The 24,221-nt window shown below is 30.8% G+C and overlaps 1 protein-coding gene across 4 annotated transcripts in view; it reads right to left on the bottom strand.

Moving 5' to 3' along the window:
- Positions 1 to 20,744, bottom strand: part of LOC118066308 (protein kinase C-binding protein NELL1-like) — a 43,895-nt gene extending 23,151 nt beyond the window's left edge. For all 4 annotated transcript variants that reach the window (XM_035082246.1, XM_035082247.1, XM_035082248.1 and 1 more), the window contains exon 1: positions 19,347 to 20,744. In XM_035082246.1, the coding sequence (XP_034938137.1) occupies positions 19,347 to 19,734 (388 nt within the window). In that variant the 5' untranslated portion in view covers positions 19,735 to 20,744. The remainder of the gene's footprint in view (positions 1 to 19,346) is intronic.
- Between the last annotated feature and the right edge of the window lie 3,477 nt (positions 20,745 to 24,221).

The following is a 24,221-nucleotide window of genomic DNA, read 5'->3' as shown; positions in this document are numbered from 1 at the left end:
TCGTACTTATCAGTGTTTTATTTTATCGTTTTATGAATTTCATTTTCGAAACGATCTAATTAAAATGACATTTGCGCTTGGAAGAATAATTCAACTGTTCTTGATGCAATTGGCAAGGTCTGATTGAATATAAATGAATATACTTTCTGGTGGTCGTTATCGCGGTGGTCGTGGAGTGCTAATGCCACGATCATTAAGCCTTTGATTGCGTGGACAAATCGCACAGTTCACTGGCCGGCTACTTCGACGAATTTGCAATTGCCCTCGAACTTGGCGGCATAGGAGACATTAAACAGAAGGAAGGGTCAATAGCAAGTCAAAATGCACACGTTCCATCAAGTGTATTGCTTTGAGAGCTATTTAAATGATTGGTGGAATCAAATGGATTCTGATTGAAGTGAGAATATAAATGAGAATCAATCAACTTTCGTCATTTTAAGATAAGGGTTGCTTTGTAAGTAACTCGAGTCGTATAGGAGTGACAGGCGTATCGAGGTCTGACTTGAAAAAGCCGTGACCCCTGACAGCATGTACGAACCAAGTAAAACACCTTCGACCAAGATTTACTGCTTCCTGTTGCACCCAATAGAGCGGCCTCGAGGGTCCTGACGATGAAAAATGCCAATCGTTAAAATTTACTTTGAGCATTTGCAACTCGATCGACTTTTGCTGCTTGCTGATCCATCTTTTTCTTTTTTTTTTTTAGTTGTAGATGTTTGAATTTTATTTAGTGACCGATGCCGTGGGATTTTTAATCAACTTGGGAGGTCTCGATTGACGAAAATTGCAATGGTATTCTCGACTTGCCATATCCATTAAGTATTGTCAAGTGGTCACATTTCTTTTTTATTCGAGAATTATTCGCACAATTAATTTAATGGCTAAAAAATGCAGTTAAAATATTTGGCAACTATTTTTTTTAATGATACAAAGAGCTTTATTAACTGTACAGAAAAACATTGATAAATTGTTTTTTTGGACAAAGAATAGCTTTAATAATTATTAAGCTTAAAAAGATACATTATAATTTTTTTTTTGCAAACTGAAACTTTTGGAAATTAAATTTTAGTTTTTTTTACCAAATATAAAATCGAAATGATATATGTTATTTAATTAGTAAAAATATTTTGAATAAAAAATGACTGCAAAATATTTGAAAAATATCTTAGAGATGATGGTAAATTTATTAGAAGCTCTTTCCGAGAATTATATATATAATAGTTCATCTGAAAAGCATAAAAAGAATAAAGTTCGTGTGAAAGTAATTCCTGAAGTAATAAACGAATTTTTCCAGTATGAAGCCGGAAGTATCTCTCAATTTATGGTAAGGTCGAGAAGAGACTATACGTTACACAAAAAAGTCCTGTGTAAATTTACTAGCGGCGGCACGCCAACGATGTTACGCATAATTCCCACGTGGCCTCGTGCAAAGCAAGTGAAAAGAGAAAGACAGCCAACTGAGGAGATCGAAGACGAGGGGAAAGAGGTGCGCCATGTTGTCTGACTACCCTGCATTGCGCCAGTGAACTCGGCAAAAGCCCCGGATGTATCCACCACTCTTCTACCCTTTCAACCCTCTTTTCTCTCTCTATCTTAACTTATTCTATTCTTTCATATCCATAAAAAACAATACCAAGATATTCTCTTACTCCAAAGCAACTAGATCAGATATACAAGAGTACACCTTTTTTCACTTTGCGATACTTTTTTTACACCATCCTATTTCTTGACAGTTTGAATTTACCAACTGACAACCACTCTTAGCTTTTATCTCTGTCCGAGTTTCAGAACAAAACGCGTGTATGTTTTTGTAACTTGTTCACAAAGTTTCATATCGGCTTCTAAAAACTAGATCAAAGATACTTTATATATGTAAGTGTTAACGGTTTTTTTCGCTACATATGGATTCAACTAGTCATGGCCAAAAGGGTAAAAATGCTCGGAAGAAGTTGAGCCACTTAAAAAAATTACTTGGAGGAAAAAATGTTTCATTTCTCCCCGGAAGTTGTCTTCCTTTTTTACGAGAACATTGAAGTAGAAATAAATAGTTCTGTTGAGAAAAAAATATCTGTAATAAATCTGCAAAGTCTAAAATTAATTACTCGATGGATTCAATTCATGATAATAAAATAAGATAAAGTTATTAGAGCAGAAATTTTTTTTTTTATTTAAGAGGATCTGAAAAAAGTACTTTCAATTATTTTAACATAAAAACATATTGTTAAAAAATTATATAACTATCACAGAAATTTTTTGAATAAAAAAAACTAAAATCATTGAATTGAATCAAAAAATAAAAGAAAATCAAATGATAAAAAATGTCACATTTATTTATTAATTTCATTAATTAAAGACAAATATTTACACTTAAAGTTAAATAAAGATTAAATTCTATTGAATTAATGAAATTATTCAATGAAATGTTTGGACTAAGTATTACAATAAATCTGTATTTACTTCAAAACAATATAACAAATAATCCCAGAAGTAAATAGAAGGAAAAATCAAGTAATTATTAGAATAAGCATCAAACGATTAACTGACAACAAAAGAATCAAATTTTTTTTCTCGACAATTGATATTGCGTAATTGTTATCAAAGATTTTGTAGAAGCCTCATAAGTTCTTATTCCACTTATCGTCAATCCTGTATGATGACCTTACCCTACCCCACACTATTCTTAGTCCATCACCCTCAATAACTTCTTTACTCTCTCTTTGAAATTTTATTCCTTTCTTCAGGTTTATTCAGCTCCGATCGTAGCGATTTGGTGAGATATATCCCCTTTAAGCAGAGGAAAATCAATTTGGAGAAAAAAACGAGGAAGATGAGGAAGCGCGAATGAGTAGAAGTGTCAAGTAGGAGATGGAAGAAGAGGAAAAAGTGTCTCTGAGAAGTATTAAAGTGAAAAAGAAGCACAAAAGTATGAAGAGAAGGCGAGAAAGATAGTGTGAGTTGCTGGGCTTAGCAAATTGTGAAGCTTTTAGAAGAATAAAAGATTAGATTGTTTTTTAGTGTACTACAAACTCAAAGCTTTATCTTGATTATCTGAGTGTTCCTTAGGTCGACCCTGAAGCATGAAGCTTTTGTCAATTACTTGAAAAAAAAAGTAAATTACACAAAACATAGATAATACTCCTTTCTCATCATAAATGACTGAATCGAAGAGATAAATCAAAAATTAGATATTGTTCTTGAAAACATATAACCTTGGACTAGCATTAAATCGTACACTGTCTAGCCGTTGCGTGACAGAATTGTGTAAGCATCAGAATTTAAAAAGTTACCATTTCAAGATCCGGAGTCAAAAATAACCCCATCGATCTCAAAACTCATTTGCAATTTATACTGAGACTAAATAATGTACGAAAACAGATTATTTAAATATTTTTTATGAAACTTGGATAAAAGTCTGAAAAAACTTCTGCATTGATTTAATATTTAACTATTGATAAATAATTCATGCATTTTCGAGTATATTTAAACACAATAGTTACCAACTACTAGAGTTCTGTTTAATAGATTAAGAATTTTATTTATACTCGAAGGTAGTTAATAATTGATTGATACGTTTGATAGAAAAAATGTTTTAATTATTTATGATAAGTATATTGATGAAGTACAATTTTATTGATTGGATATGGTTAATAGTTAATTGTTAGCTAATTTCGAGTAAATTAAAAGAAAATTGGAACGCAATTGTCACGAACGATAGATTGGAGTAGATGATTCACTTCTGTTGGAGGAATTTATTTATACTACTCATGCATGAATAGTTTATGGAGCAATTAAGTTTCTTGAGGTTACTCTAAAATTTTACTTGCAGTAATTTATCTACTACAATCTATTTATTCTAGTAAAATCTTTGCACTTCATTGCTTCATTAAAATTGCACCGATTCAATAAAAAAAAAAAAAGCACAAAAATGATTATGGATAAATTTAAAAGAATATCATGTTGAGTTGAAAGAAGTTGAGATGCATAAAAAATAATAGGGATATCCTTACAATATATTCAACTTCCGATTCCTCTTCTCGACATGTGCAAATATTGAAGTTTACAACACGAAGGGAGCATTCAATTCGAATTTTGAGAAAGATTAAAGCTGGGTTGGAGTCCATATGTGAGTTTCAAGGAGTTATAAAGTAACGAATAGTATAAATGTTGAGTTTTAGGATTTAGGCCTTACACTACTTCTCAGCACTCGTCTTTGACCTCAACGCTCTCAAGCGTGATTATTGCTTCCAGACCGGGATATCCGATATAACGAACATTTATTGGAGACTTGCCAAATTCAAACATCTTCTAAGAAAAACCGCCGGTGGCCATCTACCCGAAATGACTTGGATATTGTCGAGGGCCAATGAAAATGAATTAATCGATGATCCATCAAGATCTAGACTTGTGATTTATCCTCTTTACTATTATAAAAGGTGATAGAAAGCTATTATAAAATTAAAAAATCGATAATATGTAATAACTATTGATTTGAATATTTATATCATCATGTTATCTTAGTGATTATCATCGATTATTAAATCTTATAATGCATATATGTATATATAAAAATATGTTTTATTTCTGAATATAATGTAGATGCAGTAATAACATCTCATTATTTTAATTATTATTGCAGTAAAAGCATCTGTGTCAAATATGAATATAAAAAGTTTAAGGTTGAATTCAACTTTTGTTGAAATATTTTTAAAATATTTCTTTTTATTAAAAAAAAATTATGTTGCTGAGTTAAAAATTTTTTGTGACTTCATTTCAGTTATAGACTTTTTTTTCTTTTCCAAAAAATTATTTGTGTCAGAATCATAAGAAAATAACTACAATAATATGTATATTTTTTACGCATAATGAATTGTTAAATATGATTTCAAAACGCCTATTATTATTAGATAAAAAATATTATAAATTATGAGAGATTGATTCTATAAAAGTCAAACAAACTTTTTTATTATTTAGTTTAAGAAAATTACACCTTTCCGATGTAAACAATTGAATTATTTTTTCTAATATAATATTTTCAGTATCATTTTTTAAAATTTCAAAGTTTAAGGAAAAATATTATAGATTCAATTTTATATTTTCTTCCTTGTTTTCAAACACAAAAGAATTCTCTCTCATTGAAAATAAAAGAAAAGTTGAAATATACAGGTCTATCATCACTTCCGGAATATTTACACGAATATGAGAATTTTCCTTATCACGATACGTTTTAAAAGTACGCCAGGTGGTGAATTATATCATCCAACAATCTACCTGCTTCTACCACCTGCTCTTGTAATAGTCCCAAGGGGGCAGATTATGTTATGAAATTTTCGTTATTTGGGGCAAATTATATTAAAATTGAGAGCTTTAAAATTTTTTCTCACCTTGGAAAAAAAAATGTAAAAGAAACATTTATGATAAAAAGTAAAAATAAAACACTTAATCAAAGTGAACGAACAAAAGGGGAGAAATAGATCAGAAAAACAAAAGAAAAAAATAAGGAAAAAAGGCATAAGTTTACTTGTGAAAATAAGAGATTCAAAGGGATGGAAGAAGAGTAGAATAGCAAATTTAACTAGGTCACAGTATTAAAAAAGAAAGTATATCCTCTTCGACGGCAAACTAATCTTATCTTTTTCCTTCTCTATATTTTCTTTTCTTCCAACATCCCTGATTTCTTAAGCAATTGTGAGATAAGGGCTTGAATCAGAACTTGAATTCATAATTTGCTATCTTATCATCAATGTATATATGTCGCTTATTTAATTTTCATATTACAGTTAACGTAGTTGAGAAAAGTTGATGAATTATGCAGCAAGTTGTGAAATAAATTTAAGATGAAAATGCCAATTGATTGAATATTAAAATAAATCAAGTATGTTATAGCAGGAAGAGTAATTATATACATCAATTACGTATATTCACACTTCCTAGATAGAAAATAACTTGATGGAAATAGAAAATAAATTCATAAGTATTTGCAATATAAATTCAATCATTGCTATCGGTCAACTATTTTTTGCAATGGATCGATGATGATTTTTTTATGAACTCTTATCCATTCTAATTTTGATCAGGTAGGAAAAGTTTTTCTGTTTCAATTTTTTTTTCATCCATAAAATCATTATTAATTAATTGAATTATTTTTTTTTTTGCCAGTTCTTTTAAGATCTATTAAATTAAAAGTCAACTGTCAATTCATTAAAAATAAAATATTGAAATAATAAATTTTATTGAAGCTATTACTGAGTGAAAGCATAAAACGAAAAATATATTTTCCACATTTATTTTCATTTGACGACCGTAACTCATCCAGTAATACGAGGTCATGTCATCGTAGCCAATCTTCTCCATGAGAAGTAAGATGTGAAAAGCTAAGGGATGAAATAAAAGAAATATCAGCACAACAGGGGGGATACCTATCGACAATCAACGCTCGTTTCGTCAAAAAAATTATCAGGAAATTACGACCTTCAACTTATTGCAACATAGTAACATATTTTTCTGTATAATAGAGTACATATGTAATAGAGATAGCAAATTAATGAAAAAAAATAAAAGAAGGGATAAAAAGGATGTAAGACTCCAGACGTGATCAGTCAAGAAGAAAAAAAAAACAGAGGAAAGAAATAGACACTCAGGCGGAGCAATTTTCTTGTGATATTAACAGTTTTCTTCATTAGGTGATGACAGGAAAAATTTACAATTTAATTTCAATCTAACAATATTAAATAAATCTCATCTAGGTTGAATATTAAATTGATTGTTTTGTCAATTATAAGTAATTAACTTGAATAAATTTTTAATTTAATAATGGATTTTTGAATGTTTTAATTTAAAATAAATAAGTGTTATTAAAAATAATGAATGAGTGCAATTATTTTTCTTATATTACTTGTAATAATAAAGCTATAATAATAATCAAGTAATCTCTAGAGAAACATAAAATGTACACAAAATATTTCTCCATCAACTTAAACGTGCTCCAATTACAACTGTTTTATTAGCCACTCATCATGATGGGTAAGTATGCTGTCAAGAAAATTATCAAAGTCGAAGTGAACATTAAATCAAAAATTTATTACACTAGAAATATAGTAAAATTATATGGGCTATTCTGTGTCAGAATGTTTCCACAAACAATTAGCTAAGTAATTAAAAAAAGTAAGCAAGTTTGAATAATAAATATACTTTATAAATATATATTAGCCAATTTGAATATTGACAATCTTATCTAGACCATGACAATCGATACTGAGCTGTCCTTAGCCTCTCACTACGGTCGAACATGATTTAATTTATTGACAATCCGATCTTCGTACGAGCTATAATATACAAATACGATCGACTTCTGAGTAGATTTTATATTGGCTAACTTTTCTCATGTAGGAAATAATAATCTAGATTGAAATAGATTGTTCATTTTCATCCGGTATTGAATTTTAATAATTTTTTTAAATCGAATTATTGATCTACTAAATATAATTAATTTATTTTCATTGTCAGTTTGTTGATTTTCTTGTTAAATTTAATCGATAGATTAATTGATTCATGTTATAACGGGATTTGAGATTAATTTGAAAATTAACTTAAACTAGTAGCAACTGATTTTCATATCATTTAAGATAAGCTAAAATTATTCCCGGATTCTGATGAGAGGAATTGAACGTGTTTTGCATTGAATATAAACAGTCTATGCAAATGATGCAAAAAAAAATTAAATAAATTTCATTCCTAAGAATGATGAATGGTGTGTAAATATTTTTTTGTTGAAGAAATGTTAATTTAATGTCAGATGTTGTTTCATATGTTTTTGATAACTAATATTTACTTTGTTTAAATAATTCTAAAACATACAACCGTAATGAAAAGATTCAATTTAAGTTGATTTATAAACATGTGTATAACTTTTTTAGTGCAGTTAAAAATCCTACTTACTTAAAAAAATTATTTTTCATTTAAGAGTGATAAAAAACAATTTCTGACATTGAACCATGTAATTCTACCCCTATAAGAACCTTTACTGCCAATTTACTATCAAATTCAACAGTTTAAACTGATGGAAAAAATTACACTCAAGCAATCACTGTTTCCCCAACTACTAGTTAAGTTACAACATAAATCAAATCTGAAAAAAAATTTTATTGTTTCGATTTTAGCTAACATATTGACCCGAGTACTGAAATAAATTTTAAAAATTGAGTGAAAAGTTCAAACATCTATTGAAATATTATTTTCCATATTTAGATGACAGGCATAAAGTTACATTTTAACAAAACGAAAGGTTGAATGACATAAAAAAAGTTCAGAATCCTGGTGTTCCAAATGGAATTTAACTTACAGGAACATAACCGAGTGGTCCATCAATTTTGTTTGTCGCGACGTTTACGATGCGATCATAAAACCCGCAAAGGCTATTTGTTGGCAAGAGACGAAAGGGTGAGAAGTTCGATCGAATAACGTGGACGAAGGGCTTACGTAAGTATTTTAAGTTTACCTGGTGTATATTGTTTTAACTTTAGAACAGTCTTTATCTAGATTAATGCTTTTTTATTACACAACATACAGTGTCTTTTTATTAAGCTACATAAAATCTGGATTATACGATAAAAAACATTTTTATTTTTAATTTACTTACATATAATCTTTGCGATTAATCAACTAATCTGATTAAATCTCTAATAATTAGTAACATCCTCTAGTTAACTTTTCAACACTCCTTTTATCTTCTAAGCAACCTCCACTTCCATTATGTTATTATTATTTTTTAAAATAGAAAATTAATGAAAAGTATTAATTGGATGAACATCTTTTTTAAAATTCAAGAAAAAATATACTTATATCAATCAATTGACAAATAAATTATTTAAAAACAATATTCGAGTATGGTATAAGATAACTCAATAGCAGAGACGTCAATAAAACTTGACGTTTAAAATTTATAATGAATAAATTCAGGAAAATATTCAGGAAATTCAATGAAAATGTGTAATATAGTTTGATTGATGATGATGAATAATAAAGATGTGAATAAGTACTTTTAACTAAAATGAAAAATATTTATTCTCAGAGTATGTAGTTAAAAATGTATCGACACTCTTAGAAAATCATAATATTTATTTTTCACTAAAAATAAGTTTGAATCATAGAGTTTGGATCTTCCTTTGATCTCTGAAACTAAAATGAACTTTGTAATATTTACGAGATACGATGAAATATATATGAACATATAGACACGTAGATGTATATATTATACTTATAAAATCGCATTCAAACTATATGAAACTTTTATTGCAATAGCATTAGACAACATGAAAATGCTAATAGTTTGCAGATACTCCACAGTTATTGCCGAAATGTAAAATTATTACTACAATTTGATGAACAAGTGAATTATTACCAAGTGATCAAACTTATGATTCAATTCTAACTTATGTGATGGAAACTACTAATGTGTTCATGTCGTGAATTAAAACAATTTAGCTATTGTATTATGCTTTTGAGCTTTTGAAAGAAAAATTGCACATAAAGAGTTTATTAAATATTAAATTCTTTAATGAATAATCTTTGTTAAAATCATTTATCTTTTTTAAAATGCTTCCTTTTTATTGATATTTCAATAATATTGTTAGATATGATATATTGAAGATTGAAGTCCACTATGGAAGTATTGATGAAGTTATTCAGGATTTTTGAATTATCATGAGATAAAAATATTAAAGTAAATTAAAAATTCAACTGATTAATTCTGTTTATTGATTGTATTCCAATAGTCATTTCTGATAATAAAACATAAGTAAATAGTTAATTATATTGAAAATTGAATCAATGGTGTGGCATAAGTTGTTTAAATAAAAAATAATACTGGGGTCACTTAAATTATTCATCTTTCTAAATTACCTAGAGGACAACATCTATATCGAGTCTATCATTAATTTATTATCTCGGAAGTTTGCCAAATCGCTAGTTTTCGTGACTGCATAATACATAATAAGTATATCAACAAATGACGAAAACCTTTTTTGCAGTGGGATGTCAAATTAAATAAAAATAGAAAATCGTTCGTTTTTCGAGATATGTGACACATGGATTATTGACATTTTTATGCTATCACATTACTTATCAGTCATTCGTCTAGAGCAAAGTAAATACTTCTACGAGTGCATATGTATATTCTTAACCATCTCTGAAGTAATGAACAAGAATTTAATGTCTTGAAAAAATTGATTTATTAATCAAACAAATGTTTGTTAAATATTTTCACGAGCATGCAGGATATTTTGAAAAATAATCTGATTGCAAAAAAAAAAAAATTATTGTAATCAAGCTTGTAAAATATGACAGACTAAGTAGTCAAGTTATTATCGACTGTAATGTGGTAGACTTGTTACAGATTCTATCAGAGGTCTAAATATTTATTATCAAATTAAAGTTTCTTGTTAACTCAATAAGTAGCTTCATATATTTACTTGGAGAAATAATGAAGTTAATTAAATGAAGTATCATATCCAACACTTGAAACTTTGAAATAACTTGTTAAGTGTAATTGGAAAATATACAAAATAGAAATATTTATAACTTCATCAACATTCCCAACTTATTTTAGCATTTCATCTTCTAGCCCTCATACAGTATCATTATGCTATTTTCAAATGTTCAAATTCATCAACATATAATCACCTTATTGTCTTCCCATTCATATACCACCATTACTATGCATGTGCATGTTTAGTTTATTTAGTTAAATTAATAGACAGACGTTTGTCAATGTCTAGTTTTCCTGTTTATTGTGACGACAAGGAGAAACGCATAAATTCTAAATTATTTGCACGGTGGATATATAATATTTCTTGAGTTGGCACAAAGACGTAGAGACTTGTTATACATTCTCAGTGAAAATTCATTTAATTTTCTGTTACACTCTGCAGCTATCCAACGATTGCGACAAATTCGAAGAAGTGGCGTGATTTATTCAACGTAAACAATTATGCATGATAAAAAGTTTATGAACTGATGCTTTTATCTTGGGTGTTTAATATTTAACATGTTCATTTAACATATTCTTGTAGGCTTAATGGCACTTATTATCTTATATTAAGTTATTTGAGTAAACTTTAATAATAATATCGTCACATATTGATATCAAGGGAATACAATTATTATTTACAATTTAAAATTATGAGTAAAATTGAAGATTGCAATTTTGCACTTTAATATAATTAAATATATTTATGCTTATGTAAAATAAAATAAAGAGTTTGAATTTTGAATGATGAAATGAACACACATAATTATGATGATAATTTTTGGAGTATTTTATTGGCTGATAATGAGATCGGTTTAAAGTGAATGTTTAGGATGGTAAATGATGATCAGATTAAATCATCGAGTCTCTGTCTTCTCATCACCTCACATACTTGGGATGCAAATATTTACGCATTCCTGATTAATTTCCTAAGACGATCACGACTTACGAATGAAGGGACGTCGGGAAGAAGTTGAAGAAAACTTGGCACTGATGCTAGATCCCAGTGGTGGAACACGGCTGCTACGGAAATTCGCTAATTATAGAATCGGCTCGTTGGACTTGAACCAATCCTGACCTTCCCTGCTGTGTCATGCGACCTAGAAAATGTATGTATCAGTTTCTCCCTTTCGCGGTCGTGTGTCTTACGACTTTGATCTATTCGCAAGTCAATCGGAGTGAATGTGAAATAGTTGAAGTTTTAAAAGGACAGGGTTGCAAGATGGCAGAGGAGTGGGTGATTGGGGGCGATCGATGAACCCCCGAGAAAACCCTGGGAGTGGAGAGGCAAAGAGGGAGCAAGAGTAGGAGGTCATCCAAGTCTACCTTGCCTACGTGCCTATTTCCAATGTCGCCAACAGACCCTTCTCGATTAGATTCTTCCTCGAATCTATTCATTCCTCAATCCACAACTTGCGAAATCGCTCCCGCATCTAAATGCTGTGTATGTTAGCTGAGGAAAATGAGATTTCTTCTGGAATTAGTTTCCCAAGATCATTTCAATTTATTTTATCGACAAATTAAACTATTCTTCATTTTCATGGGTGAATGAGATTATTTTTCTTGAAATGTGGAATTTAAATTCCATTTTTTTTATCTAAAACAATTTTAAGCTTTAATGGACAGTAAGCAAGATTATCTCTAAAAAATGTTTTTCTATGCATGAAAAATATATTTTTATAAAGTCTATAAAAGCTTCCATCATTCATAATGCAAACAAATCAACTGAAAAAAAACTTTTTTTTGTATTCTAAATGAAAATCTTTGAACTATAAATGATATTCAAAAATTCTTTTATATATAAATATATATAAAACCTCATAAAAATTTGTTTCTATTGAATAGATTGTGAAACTCACTAAAAATATATTTAATACGTTAAAAATAGATGCTTTATAGCAAATAAGTATTCCTATAACTTTCAATACTCTTTTTAAATTTTTGCTATCTGTCTTAAAATACATCTCGAGCATGAACGATAATTTAACGGAAGTAATTGCAACCAAAAAATGCCAAAGTCATGTTGCCAATCAATAGCAACATCAGTAGTTGATTCGTAAAAAGGAAATGATTCTTCAATAATAAGACAAGTTGCCAAAGTGTATGAAGAAAGCCAATGTTGCTCGCGCAGAGTCGAACCGCATCGGTCGTATCGCGCGAAGTCAACGCCCTGGCAGGCAGGCTGACTATACGAACTCGGTGGTCGCTGCATTATGCAACCCCTGAGCAACCAATCGGGGCGCCCTCCACCACCATTCCGCAATATAACTACCACTATCTCACCACTACAAACTTGAATGTTTGCGCACTGGCACGAGCACAATTCTACTAAACGGAACCCACTACTGTTGCAACAAGACAAATCGAAGGACGAGAACGCGAATAAGCTAGGGTAGTAGTCTATACTGGAAATATATATGTGTACATTCATCTATGTACACAAGCACAAAAAGATCTAAGAATTTCTATAGTCACTCTGCAAAAGTCGACAAAGAAATATGCGGAAGAGGGAAAGAAAAGAGAGAAAGTCTACAATTACGAGGATTGAGATGATATCTGATGGTATCGTAGACGAATCGACCCAACTTATATATACCTTTGCTTTACTTGCCTACTCTACGACACTGCTGACGAATGGCCAACCTACATGCTGGACTAGGCAATTCATTCAAAATAAAATAAAACCTACGGTCGATTCCAATTGCCATGGAGTTTATTGTTCGACAAAACATAAAACCTTGACAGTATTCGCATTTAGTTCCTCATTTTAATTTGGTTTTTGTATTCTTTAGAAATTAACATGTTATTCATTCAATATCAAATATTTAATCCAATAATTACTTTTCCCAACATTATCTTTAATAATAATTTTACGCATCAAATAATAAATTAAAAACATCCAATCATTTCATTTTTATTTTAAACTCAGCAATCATTAATTTATTTCTATTTTTATTATTAGTAATTTTTTAAAATGAATATTTTATCACAAAAATATCTCATGTTTGATACGGTAAACTTTCTTCTGAATATTTTACTGCATAGAAATAAATTCTATAATTAAATGAAATATTAATAATTTGGTGACACTGACTCTGTATCAGATAATTTTTTTAATAAAGTGTTTTAATAACGTAGAAAATTAAGTGATTAAAATAATTTAATAAACAATAAGTTTGATTAAATTTAATGAATTTCATTGCTACATAATTATTTAATGGATTATTGAATAAAATATGAGATTATTAATTATTTATTGGAACATTTTAAGCTGAATGCTAATAATTAAATCAGATTGGTTGTTAACAGCAAGTTATTTATAACAGAGAATGGGGGTAATGACTTTGAAAAATGTCACAGAGCTGTGCTGATGAATTTTTAAACAGTCTCTGATGAATAGAGTGATAAGAATATAATTGTATCTAATGAATGAAGCGAAAAAAAATATGCGTGATTGAGAGCAGTGTAATTTGATATAAATGAAATTAGCTTATTTGTGGAATAAAAAAATAAATAAATGATGTAATAAAATTTAAAATAAAACGTTAAAGATATTAATGTAGAAAGATATAGCTTATTGTCAGGATAGTACAAAAGTGTTAATGAATAGCCAACCTACTTAAGCAATGACAAGAGAATATACTATTGGACAAGATTCATATCGAATACAAATTGCTTTCGTGTCTCCGCCAGTGGTTTTCGTGGGTTGAGAGACTGTCATATACGTGTCCGACACAATTTCCCTCACTTAAAAATATCAAAACAACCATCTTTAATACTTAAAACTCAAAGGTGTATTGGTCATTCCATCTGGCAGGCTAGAGTAAGTAACTTTTTTTTCTCTAATTACCCACTTTTTTAAAATGAACACCAAGTGCTTTAACTCTAGCAAGACTTTTTTTTCTCTAAAGAAAACTGATAATTAATCATTTCGAATAAATTTCTTATCTCAACGATGTAAAAGAACATCTTGAAGCTTAGAGTACCTACAAGGGGTTGATAAACTCTTATATAAACGTTTTTATTCCTAGATAAAAGATTCCAGCTTTGAATGTTAAATCAAAATTAACGATTAATAATAATAAATATATTATTTTTAAAAACTTTAACTAAAATATTATGTGTAAAAATTTATTGGATTTTTGTGTACTTAAGTAGAATGAATGAGCTAAATGCAAAGTACATTTACCCCATCCTTAAAAATTAAATATCATCATTGAAACAAAATTATATAAAAAAAGGAAACTAAACTAATGATGAATCCACAGGCTTCACATTTTGCACGTAATTTAATGCTTGAAAGGGTTAAGACAACCTTCAAAGACACCCCCAAGGAACATGATGATAAGAAGGACGCTTGAACCAAGTGGGTTCTTTTAGAAGTGAGAGTGCTATGAAAACTAATGAAGAAAAGAGACAAGTAATACTGAAGAATGTTGTCTATTGAGCAATAGAGAATGATAGTGAGATCATACGTATAAGAATACGTGCATCAAATGAGGGTGCATGAAAAAAAATATCTGAGACGTGTGCGCACACGACCGAGCACATGGTCGAAGCACCAACCGTGACAGCAGCTGTCATGCCTAATACACAAGCATCACTGTAGTGAACAATTCTTAAGGTTTTCTCTTTCTCACCTTCTTCACTTTTGCTCTTTCTTTATCTTTAGCTCTATATCACCATCCCCTTGATGCAATTTATGTGTTCTAAAATGCTCTAAACACTCAAACATATAACTACACGTATTCAGTGTTGGAGGATTCGTGTTTTTTTCTGTAATTCCTTGTTATTTTTTGAAGGAAAAGAAATAAGAAGTTGTTGGAGTGGAAAGATATTGAGTGGATAATTTTAAGTAATTTTTATGGTTAAATATGATATTCAAATAAATATATTATTTTTCTTTAAATATTCAGTATGAATATAAAATTAAATTATTTAAATTTTTTCCAAGAGAATAAAGTGTTATGTAAATGTTTAAACAAATGTTCTATTTTATTAAGAGTATTAATATTTATTCAGAATAAATATTTTTTTTTAAAGTTATTAATTACTCATTAAAACAATCACTTAAGTCCATTAAAATAAATGTAAAATTTAATTTATTTCTAATAAATAATTCGAAAAGATGTGAAATCGTGGACTAAAATAAAAGTAACAAAAACTTCGGTTTTAGTGAAGAAGTAAAAAGAAAAAATATATTGGAGCTATTACTCATGAATTTATCCGTAAATTTGACGTCATAAATGTGTCAATGTAATTAGTATGACTTATCAAAAGGGTGACACAAATGTGTGGGTTTTTATAGTACATAAAATGACGTTACGAAAATAGAAAAATGTATGTAAAAATTATCTGTTAGAAAAAGAATATCTTAAGTAAATATATTTAGTATGAAATTGAATTTTCCTTATCTTTAATATCACTATATGTATATCTATTGTATTACTCTTACTTTTTCTTCAGTACGTGAGCGTTTTCCTTATCTTTCTTCAATTTCTTTTGTCTTTACCGCCATGATAAATTTTTTCCACTATCGTAAGATTGATACTCTATTACACGAACCCTAAAACTTTTTTGCCCTTTATATAACATATCTAATACACATCTATCATTGCTAATAATATTTTTGTATTTATTTTACTCAAATAATCATCATTTCCCATATAAACATTGGTAATTTATGCTTTTTATTAATTACGACTCATATTTTTTGTAATAACTAATAACAACGAATCAATAGCTATATTATAATTATTTCAAATAATTTTTTTTGTTAAAAATTCTTAAAAATGAATTCATATTCCGATAATAATCAATGAAAAATGTGATTAGAACATTTAATACAAATATTTCCAAGTATGAGACAATTTATTAACAATTCATGTTGATAATCAAATCCTCGAAAAAAGATTTATTTATCAAAGTTCATTTTTTAGACATAAAAAATAAAATAAATTGAATCTAGAGTTGGTCTCGGAAGAAATTGGGATCATTTTTTCTTTGTGTAAACAGTTCTTTAGAGCTACGCACTTCTCTCAAAACTTTTCAATCGTTTCCCAAGAAAAATCTATTTGTTAAGGATTACAGATTCCTATTGGGAGGAATAAAGAGTTCAAAGAGTCGATCGAATGTGGCTCATAAGCGCTGCCATGGACAAAGAACTCAATAAGAATGCACTTTGTCGTGGCGCCTCATTTATCATCATATGAGATTGGATTTCAATAGTTGAATGGCCTATAAAAAATTAATTCACTTATAAAATCATTATTTAGATATATTTTTTCGCCTATTAATATGTAGATTTTTTTATAAAATAACAGACACATGAGGACATTTATAGAATATAAAAGTAACAATGAATAACGAGGGTTGAGTTAATCCCTTGTCAGGATAGAAATCCCTGAATCTGTTAAATTTCACAGCATTATAGGAAACGGCTAAGTGCAGAACAGAGATACAAAGATACATAATTTTATTGTACTTTGCACGAAATATATCCTTGCAAGACCAGGACGGAAATTTGTTCGATGGTGCGTGTTCAGTTTAGGGGGGTACAAATACGTATAGGGCGGAAGGGCACACGTCATTCCTCCCTAAAAAAAAAAGATGCCGACTTAAGCCAAATAGCCCCTAGAAACGCAAAATATTCCTAATACAAAAATTAAATATTGAAGCTCAATACTCGTATAAAGAAAGCATTTATGAATAATTTTTGATGAAAATTTTTAAATATTATTCTATATGAATCATTGTTTGAACCAGAAAATATAACAGATAAATATTTTGTTGAATATCTAGTCATAAAATATTGAATTAAAATAAAATAACTTATATTACATTTTCAGATTTAAAGTTAGAAGATGTACTTTGAAAAGAATTTTTTGGAGAAGCAAAATTTCTTGACTATTATCTGAAATGACAGGAAGATTGTTTGTATATTAATTCAAAGTATTTTCTTTTAACCAATTCAATTCTTTTAAAAAAAGTCACTCCAAATCAAAATGATTCGTTTAAATATAAATAAAAACTCAACATGATATTTGAAGCTATAAGGAGCTGAACAAAAAAATATGTTGAAAAGTTTTGTACTCCAATATTTGCACTTATAATCAAAACAAGCAGTTTCTAACTAGAAAGAAGTAAAATTATTTTTGGTTTAATTCTCAAATAGTTAAGTTATAGATAAAAATTCCATACTTCTCAGAAATTGGTTTGAAAACTTTTTAATGTTATTTGTAAATCGATAAGTTACTTTATCAAGTCAAGTTACTTTCATTTCATTTTTACAAAAAATTCTTAAGAAAACTTAATAGTCACTTTGTGCTGATTATCAATAAAGAAACCAAAACTAGATCATACAATTCCTAATTATAAATAGAGTGTCAATAATTGGAATTTTTGAATTTAAAATTCTGTAATCTAGAAAAACAGTTGCTTTACCTCGGCATTATATATATCATGAATCTACATTGTAACATTTTCGTGGTAATAAAATGATAAAAAGTATAAGATATTTGTGATGATTTAAAGGAAGAGGTATATAATTTGGAGAAGAAAAGAAGAAACTCAAGCTAAGTGGAAACGAATCTAGTGGATTTTTAGAAAGAAGAGAAGAGAGAAAGTTTGGATAATGTCTAAATTTAAGAGTAGCATAGAATTGGGGAGAGCCACAGCTTCTCTCTTCTCCCCGTCGATCACAGATTCGTGATATAAATTCGCGTTGGGAGGTCTTGGATACGAAAGAATATATACTTGAGACTAAAAAATATCTTATACTTAACATTTTCAACTCTTTCGTTTCATGTTTCTACACCAGACAGGGAAATAAATAATTATAAATACATCTTAATCTTAAGTGTCAAGCGACAGTAGCTATTACTTCCCCTGTTTTTAACAAATAAAATGATCAATAATTTCTTTTTTCTTTGATTTTTGTCTGAAAGCTGTGTTTAATTTGGTAGAATTTAGCAAAAAAAACATCTTACTTTGCTACACTATACTCAACAAAAATGAATTAAAAAAGGCAAGTTCCTTTGACTGACTGACTGATGGATATTCTAAGAATTTATTGTCAGATCAATTGACCCAATCAATTCTATCGATTAGCTGGACCTCAACTTCCAGCAGACGTGTCGAAATCGATTGAGCTAATCCTTACTGTCTAATTTTCTAATCAACAAAATGGCTTGATAAACTGCGATAAAAAAATTCAGGAAAGAAGATTAACGTCTCCAGCAGTTCATGCAGTTAATATCAGTTGATAAGAAACAATAGAATCGTATTAGATGGTCATTAGATAAAATTGAAAAGTATTTTTTTACGCTAAAAAACTGTTCTGTTTCATTTAAACTGATGGTGCTGATGTATCTGATCTTCAAACAATTTCAGCATCAAGACAAACGGAAAGAGAGGACAAGAGACGATCCATCCAAGTATATAGCGCGCGAAAAATACACTCTTGGCACCCGGCATCAGCAGACATGGGGATAAATAACAGCAATGACTACGTGGGCGCGGCTCGAAAGTGTCTGCGAGACACACGCTACGATATTTTGTCGGCGACGAGACTGCGTCCGTTACACTGACTTCTCTCGTAGCGAATATAGAGAGAACAAGTACGATAAGAGGACAGCATGTTGAAAGAAAGGCACTGAGAAAATATTACCAATTCTTCTCAAAATAAATACATACTTCTGCAGCTAAATCTCATCATTATTACCCTTGAATCATAATGCTAAATTTCTTCCTGATTGTTGAATAAATTTATCTTAAGGAAAACAAGTGCGATTTAAAGATAATGGATTAATAAAAAAACACATACCTGGAGGAAGTAAAAGTGCAAAGAAGGTCGCAGCGGTAGCAAAAAGAAGAAAGATTGAATGATTTCGTGCTCCTGCACGTCGTCTTCCTTGTGGTCTCGTTCTGTTATCAGTAGAATAACACTTCCTGGTTCTGTAACTAACAGCGTCGTCTTCGTCATCCACGATCGGCAGCCAGCAGCAGTTAGTCTCTTCTTGAGCGGTAGCAAACCAAACTCTCTGTACGCCAAATGAAGACAAGGATGATGATGATGTTGGTAGTGATGACGATAATGACGAAGATGATGATGAAGAAGATACCTTATCTTCTTTGTCGACCGGCTCTGCCGGTTGACGATAGCGACTACGACGCTGCTGGGTGCGTGCCCTCTGGGTTGGCGGGCCGATCATGGCCTGGACCGGGCCCAGTGGGGACTGGTCTCGTCAGCGTTTTCGGTTTACACCGCCTGCTTCCTTACCAGCTAACTGGTTCACTGATCTACGAGGCATTACCACGATGAACTGACACACTTTCGTCGTCCTTTGCAGAACTTTTATGCGATCGTTAATGATCGCCAAGATGATGCAGTTTAATTTTATGAATTATTATTTAATGTTGTTTCAATAAGATGTATAATAAGCACGATCACTGACTGCACTAACGCGTGATGGCAAAAGAGATAGACGTCTCACGTTTGACAAGGAGGAGACCCGACGTCGAGGGAGGCCACGACCGAGAGAAACCCTCTAACAGGGCCACGAACCGCAAAACCGTCTCGCTGAAGGAAATAGAAAGCCTCAGTCACTTATTGCTTGCTCTCTACTTTCTTCAATATTTTTTAATCTTATCTCTTCCTCCTCACTTCACTTTTAAAATGGAACTTTTTCGGTATTCTTTATTATTAATTCACTGTTTACTCCAATCCCTTTCTCTCGTTCTTTCTCTTTATACCTATCTGTCCACGCGGTTACCGGGAGTTTTCAACCCCCACTAGTAGGCCTGTCACGGCTCAACGTCAAACGTGATAAAGGTACAAATGACAGACAGTATTGAATAAAATAAAAAATATTAGTGAGACTTCAGGAAAAAGTATAAAATGGAATTAACGCGATATCAACTCAACTACTTGATGCCGGTGGCACAGCACTTCCGTCGTTTCCACTCTTCGTAAGGTAGTTGTCCTTTTTTCTCAATTAAACGAAACCTCGAATCTTTCAGATTTGTGCTAGAAGTGATTAAATCACGTGAAGATGCGCAAGTATAGCAACGGAAGCCGACAATACAAGTCAGCCCGAAAGTGTCCCGGTAGCTGGATGTCGAAACGGCCCGAAGCGGCATTGGCTGATAGTCGGCGGATAGCTCGTCGAAGACTGGCGCGGCGCTCTGACTACTGAACTGAGGGCTCACCAGCAGAACGACGTAACGCGGCACACACACGGACGCCGGCCGTCAGCGCCGGACCCTTTGCCGCACGCGCGTCGCATTCGTGCCACCAGAAACGGCCAAGGTGGTGGTGGTTGGTGGTGGAGAGCAGCAGCAGCGCCAACAACGGCGTCGCGACGGCGACTTCACGCGAGACACCCCGCGATTCCCCGCAGAGCCATCGTCCTGGCGAATCGATGCTTCGTGTCTGAAGCTCCGCGACCTGCCGGGAACCCTACCTCTTGCTCCTCCACTACTGTTATTTTCTCATACTTAATCCATTAACTATCTCCATCTTCTTCATGTCCATTGTCTTTTTAATTTCAACTCACAACTCTTATCGTCGTCTTTTGAATTCATTCTTCTTTTACAAACTTGGCAAAAAAAAACACTTCAAATCTACACCTTTATTAACTGCACTTATTTAACGATGATGATGTTTGTTGTTTGGAAGTTTCCGACGGGGGTTCCAACTTCCAGTTACATACGGCTCTCAACAAAGTTCTCTCAACTCTTAATGTTCAGTTCTTTTGTCTCAAACACCAGTGAAAGTGATAGAGAGTTTCCGGGTGATTTGTCTTCATTAAGAACCGGTAAAAAAAATAAAAACGTGTAAACTTTTACAGTATATTTTCAGTAATTATATTCGACAATTTTTATAGAATAATTCATAAATAAATTCAAAGATTTAATATTTTACTTTAAATACTTGGTTAAAGTGAAACTTACAGTTCGTCCTTCTTCATTTGAACGAACATGAACAATTTTACGTTTGCCTACACTCTCTCAGACATGCGTGGACAGCAGGCAGGCAGGCAGGGGGTTCTTGAGCACCTGGAGGCAATGAGTGGTCGCGCCAGGTGGTTGCAACTTGTTGTTGCGGGACCCCGCAAGGCGCGTGGGCCTTTCTCAGTAGCTCATATCTCTGCCTACAGGCATTTCTATGTCGTTACCTACATGTATAGAATATCATTTATCAGTCAATTTATATTGAATACAACTCTATATTCACCAGAGTTGACAAAAATCAGAGCATCACCTAAAGGTGTTTATTCAGCTAATAAGTCTTTGGATACTCTCTGATTAAAACTGACTCATTCAATATGACATTTCTATGGTCAAATATTTTTGCAAAATGCTAATTTAAATGTTAATAATATTTTTTTGCAACAATAATTTAATTATCTATTACTAAATTTTCACTAGTAGAGTTCTATAAATCAATATGAAATATTAATAGCTGTTAAATACTTGAATGGAACAAGTAATTATCCAAGGGTAATTTATAATTCATTCTACCTACCGTAATTAAGAAAAAAAACAACTAATCAAATGACTGAATCAAGTTACATTGAATTATTCCTAATTTATTTATTTATCAAATAAATTAGTAAAAGAGTTATTGATAAAAAAAGATTAATGTAGATTAAGCCAATGTTTAATATACATAAATATTTCCAATGCCATTTTATAAAATTAGCTTCTTATTAAACTATAAATGAATTTACACTGTCATTGCACTGGATGATAAGAGATATAATAAATCACGAAAAGTAACTATACAGTATATGATTAAAATATTCCATCGATTAACTCATACCTCATGTTAAAGTGTCATTTATTACCTTATTGCTTTCATGCGATGTTACGTGACACAAATAAATGCAACTGTAAGCCTAGAAAAATTCACTCACTTAAAATCGACTTCGAGAATTCTCTTGCTGACCAAGGGTGAATTACAGTGAATTCTATTTAAGAAAATATAACACAAAATCTGTAGTTAAATTTTCATGGCGCCGTTTGAGCTCCACAAGACCAAATGAACATTTGCAGCTGCCTTTCTGGATCATTTGCTACTCTTGTTACGTATACTCTTGACCACAAAACAAGATCCATTCCTATTCAAACCTATTCAGCAGGACTACCACAATTGCCTCAGAATTACCTGTAACATTGTTTAGTAATAAATATTATGTATAATAATTACGAATAAAATAAATAGGGAAGTAAAAAAATAAGCAACCTGCACTTTTGTATGCGTGATGGCACGCGCCAACTATCCCCTCACATGTTTAAATAAACTTTCATGCCAGACGGCACGTCCAAGTTCCTATATAATAAGGATAAAGATCTTTCTATGAAGGGTCGTAGAACTTCTTTTCCAACCGTTCGACAGTTTCTTATCTGAATAGTAAAAACCAGCGAATAAGAACGGCCTGTTGTAGATGACAGAAAAGAAGGATTGATTTTTTTCAAGGGAGAAAATTCTAGAATGAGTAAGAGAAAATTACTTTTGTACAAATTTTAGGCAACAAAACTCAAAAATAGTGGATTCTTTTATTGAAATTAATTTTTTTTTCAAATATAAAATAGATGTTTTCCTAATTAAATTTATCCATTTAATTAAAATTTCTACAAGGAAATAAAAAAATGTTAAAAGGTAAAAGCCAATTTGATAAAATAAAGTACTGAATAATGAAAAAGCTTTAAAGCATTTTTTAATACCTCTTATTAACGTATTTTATCCTTCAAAGAGGATAAAAAAAGAAGCTACAGAAGAGTCCTTATCAGCAAGCACCAGGAGTCTCCACAAAGAAAACAAGATTATTTCCAAATGCTCAATTTGTTTTCTATCTACGAGAGTCCTACAGGTTGAAACAATCATCCATAAGATATTCAAGAGTTTTTAAAAGCATCTTGAAGATTCTTAAAAAAAAAAATGAAAAGATATTTTCTCTGCTATAGAATTAAATTAAATTAAGAAATTATGCCTCTTCTGTATAATTTATCTTTTTATGCAAATATTCGTGTTGTTTAAACATTCAATGCATTAAACAACAGCATTACAGAGGATGAATCACGAGGCTTAAATATATACACTTACTTATTCGTCGACCATGAAAATTCAGCAAATTAACACCCTTGTGGATACATTCGCTCACGGGACATGAGCTTATCTGCTTACTCGACTCGTCGAAACCAATAAGATTCCATGACCCATCGAGGAGCTGGGCAATCGAGTTTCCAGTTTATCGTATATGCAACCTCGGTGTATCTGTCCGTTCATTTTCTCTCCCTTCCTATATATGCCTATTATGATCAATACATTCATATCCATGATAATGTACACGGCACAGTTTTCAGTTTCATGCATATTTCATACCAATGATTGTTGATAATTGGACATGAAGTTAATCAAACACCTATTGAAAATTATTCCAATAATTTGTCACACTTGTTCATATTATTTTTTAATTTTCAACTTGTAGCATTTATCCCTTATTGTATTTTTTATTTTGCTGAATTGTATTGCTGAAAAAAACTTGAAAAATTTCAGATGAATGCTTCTACAGTCATTCAAATATAAAATTATATTTGTGGTATTCGTTTGTGTACGGTTAAGGATTTTCAAAAGATAATACCAACAAAAAAAAATCATTATGATAATGAAAAAAACAATTGTTCGTGATTAGGT

This window comes from Chelonus insularis, unplaced genomic scaffold, assembly GCF_013357705.1.
Source record: "Chelonus insularis isolate UGA/USDA-ARS -01 unplaced genomic scaffold, ASM1335770v1 contig_339_pilon, whole genome shotgun sequence".
NCBI classification, from domain to species: domain Eukaryota; kingdom Metazoa; phylum Arthropoda; class Insecta; order Hymenoptera; family Braconidae; genus Chelonus; species Chelonus insularis.
Note: the sequence above shows the minus strand (reverse complement) of the source record. Positions and strands in the feature narration are given on the sequence as shown.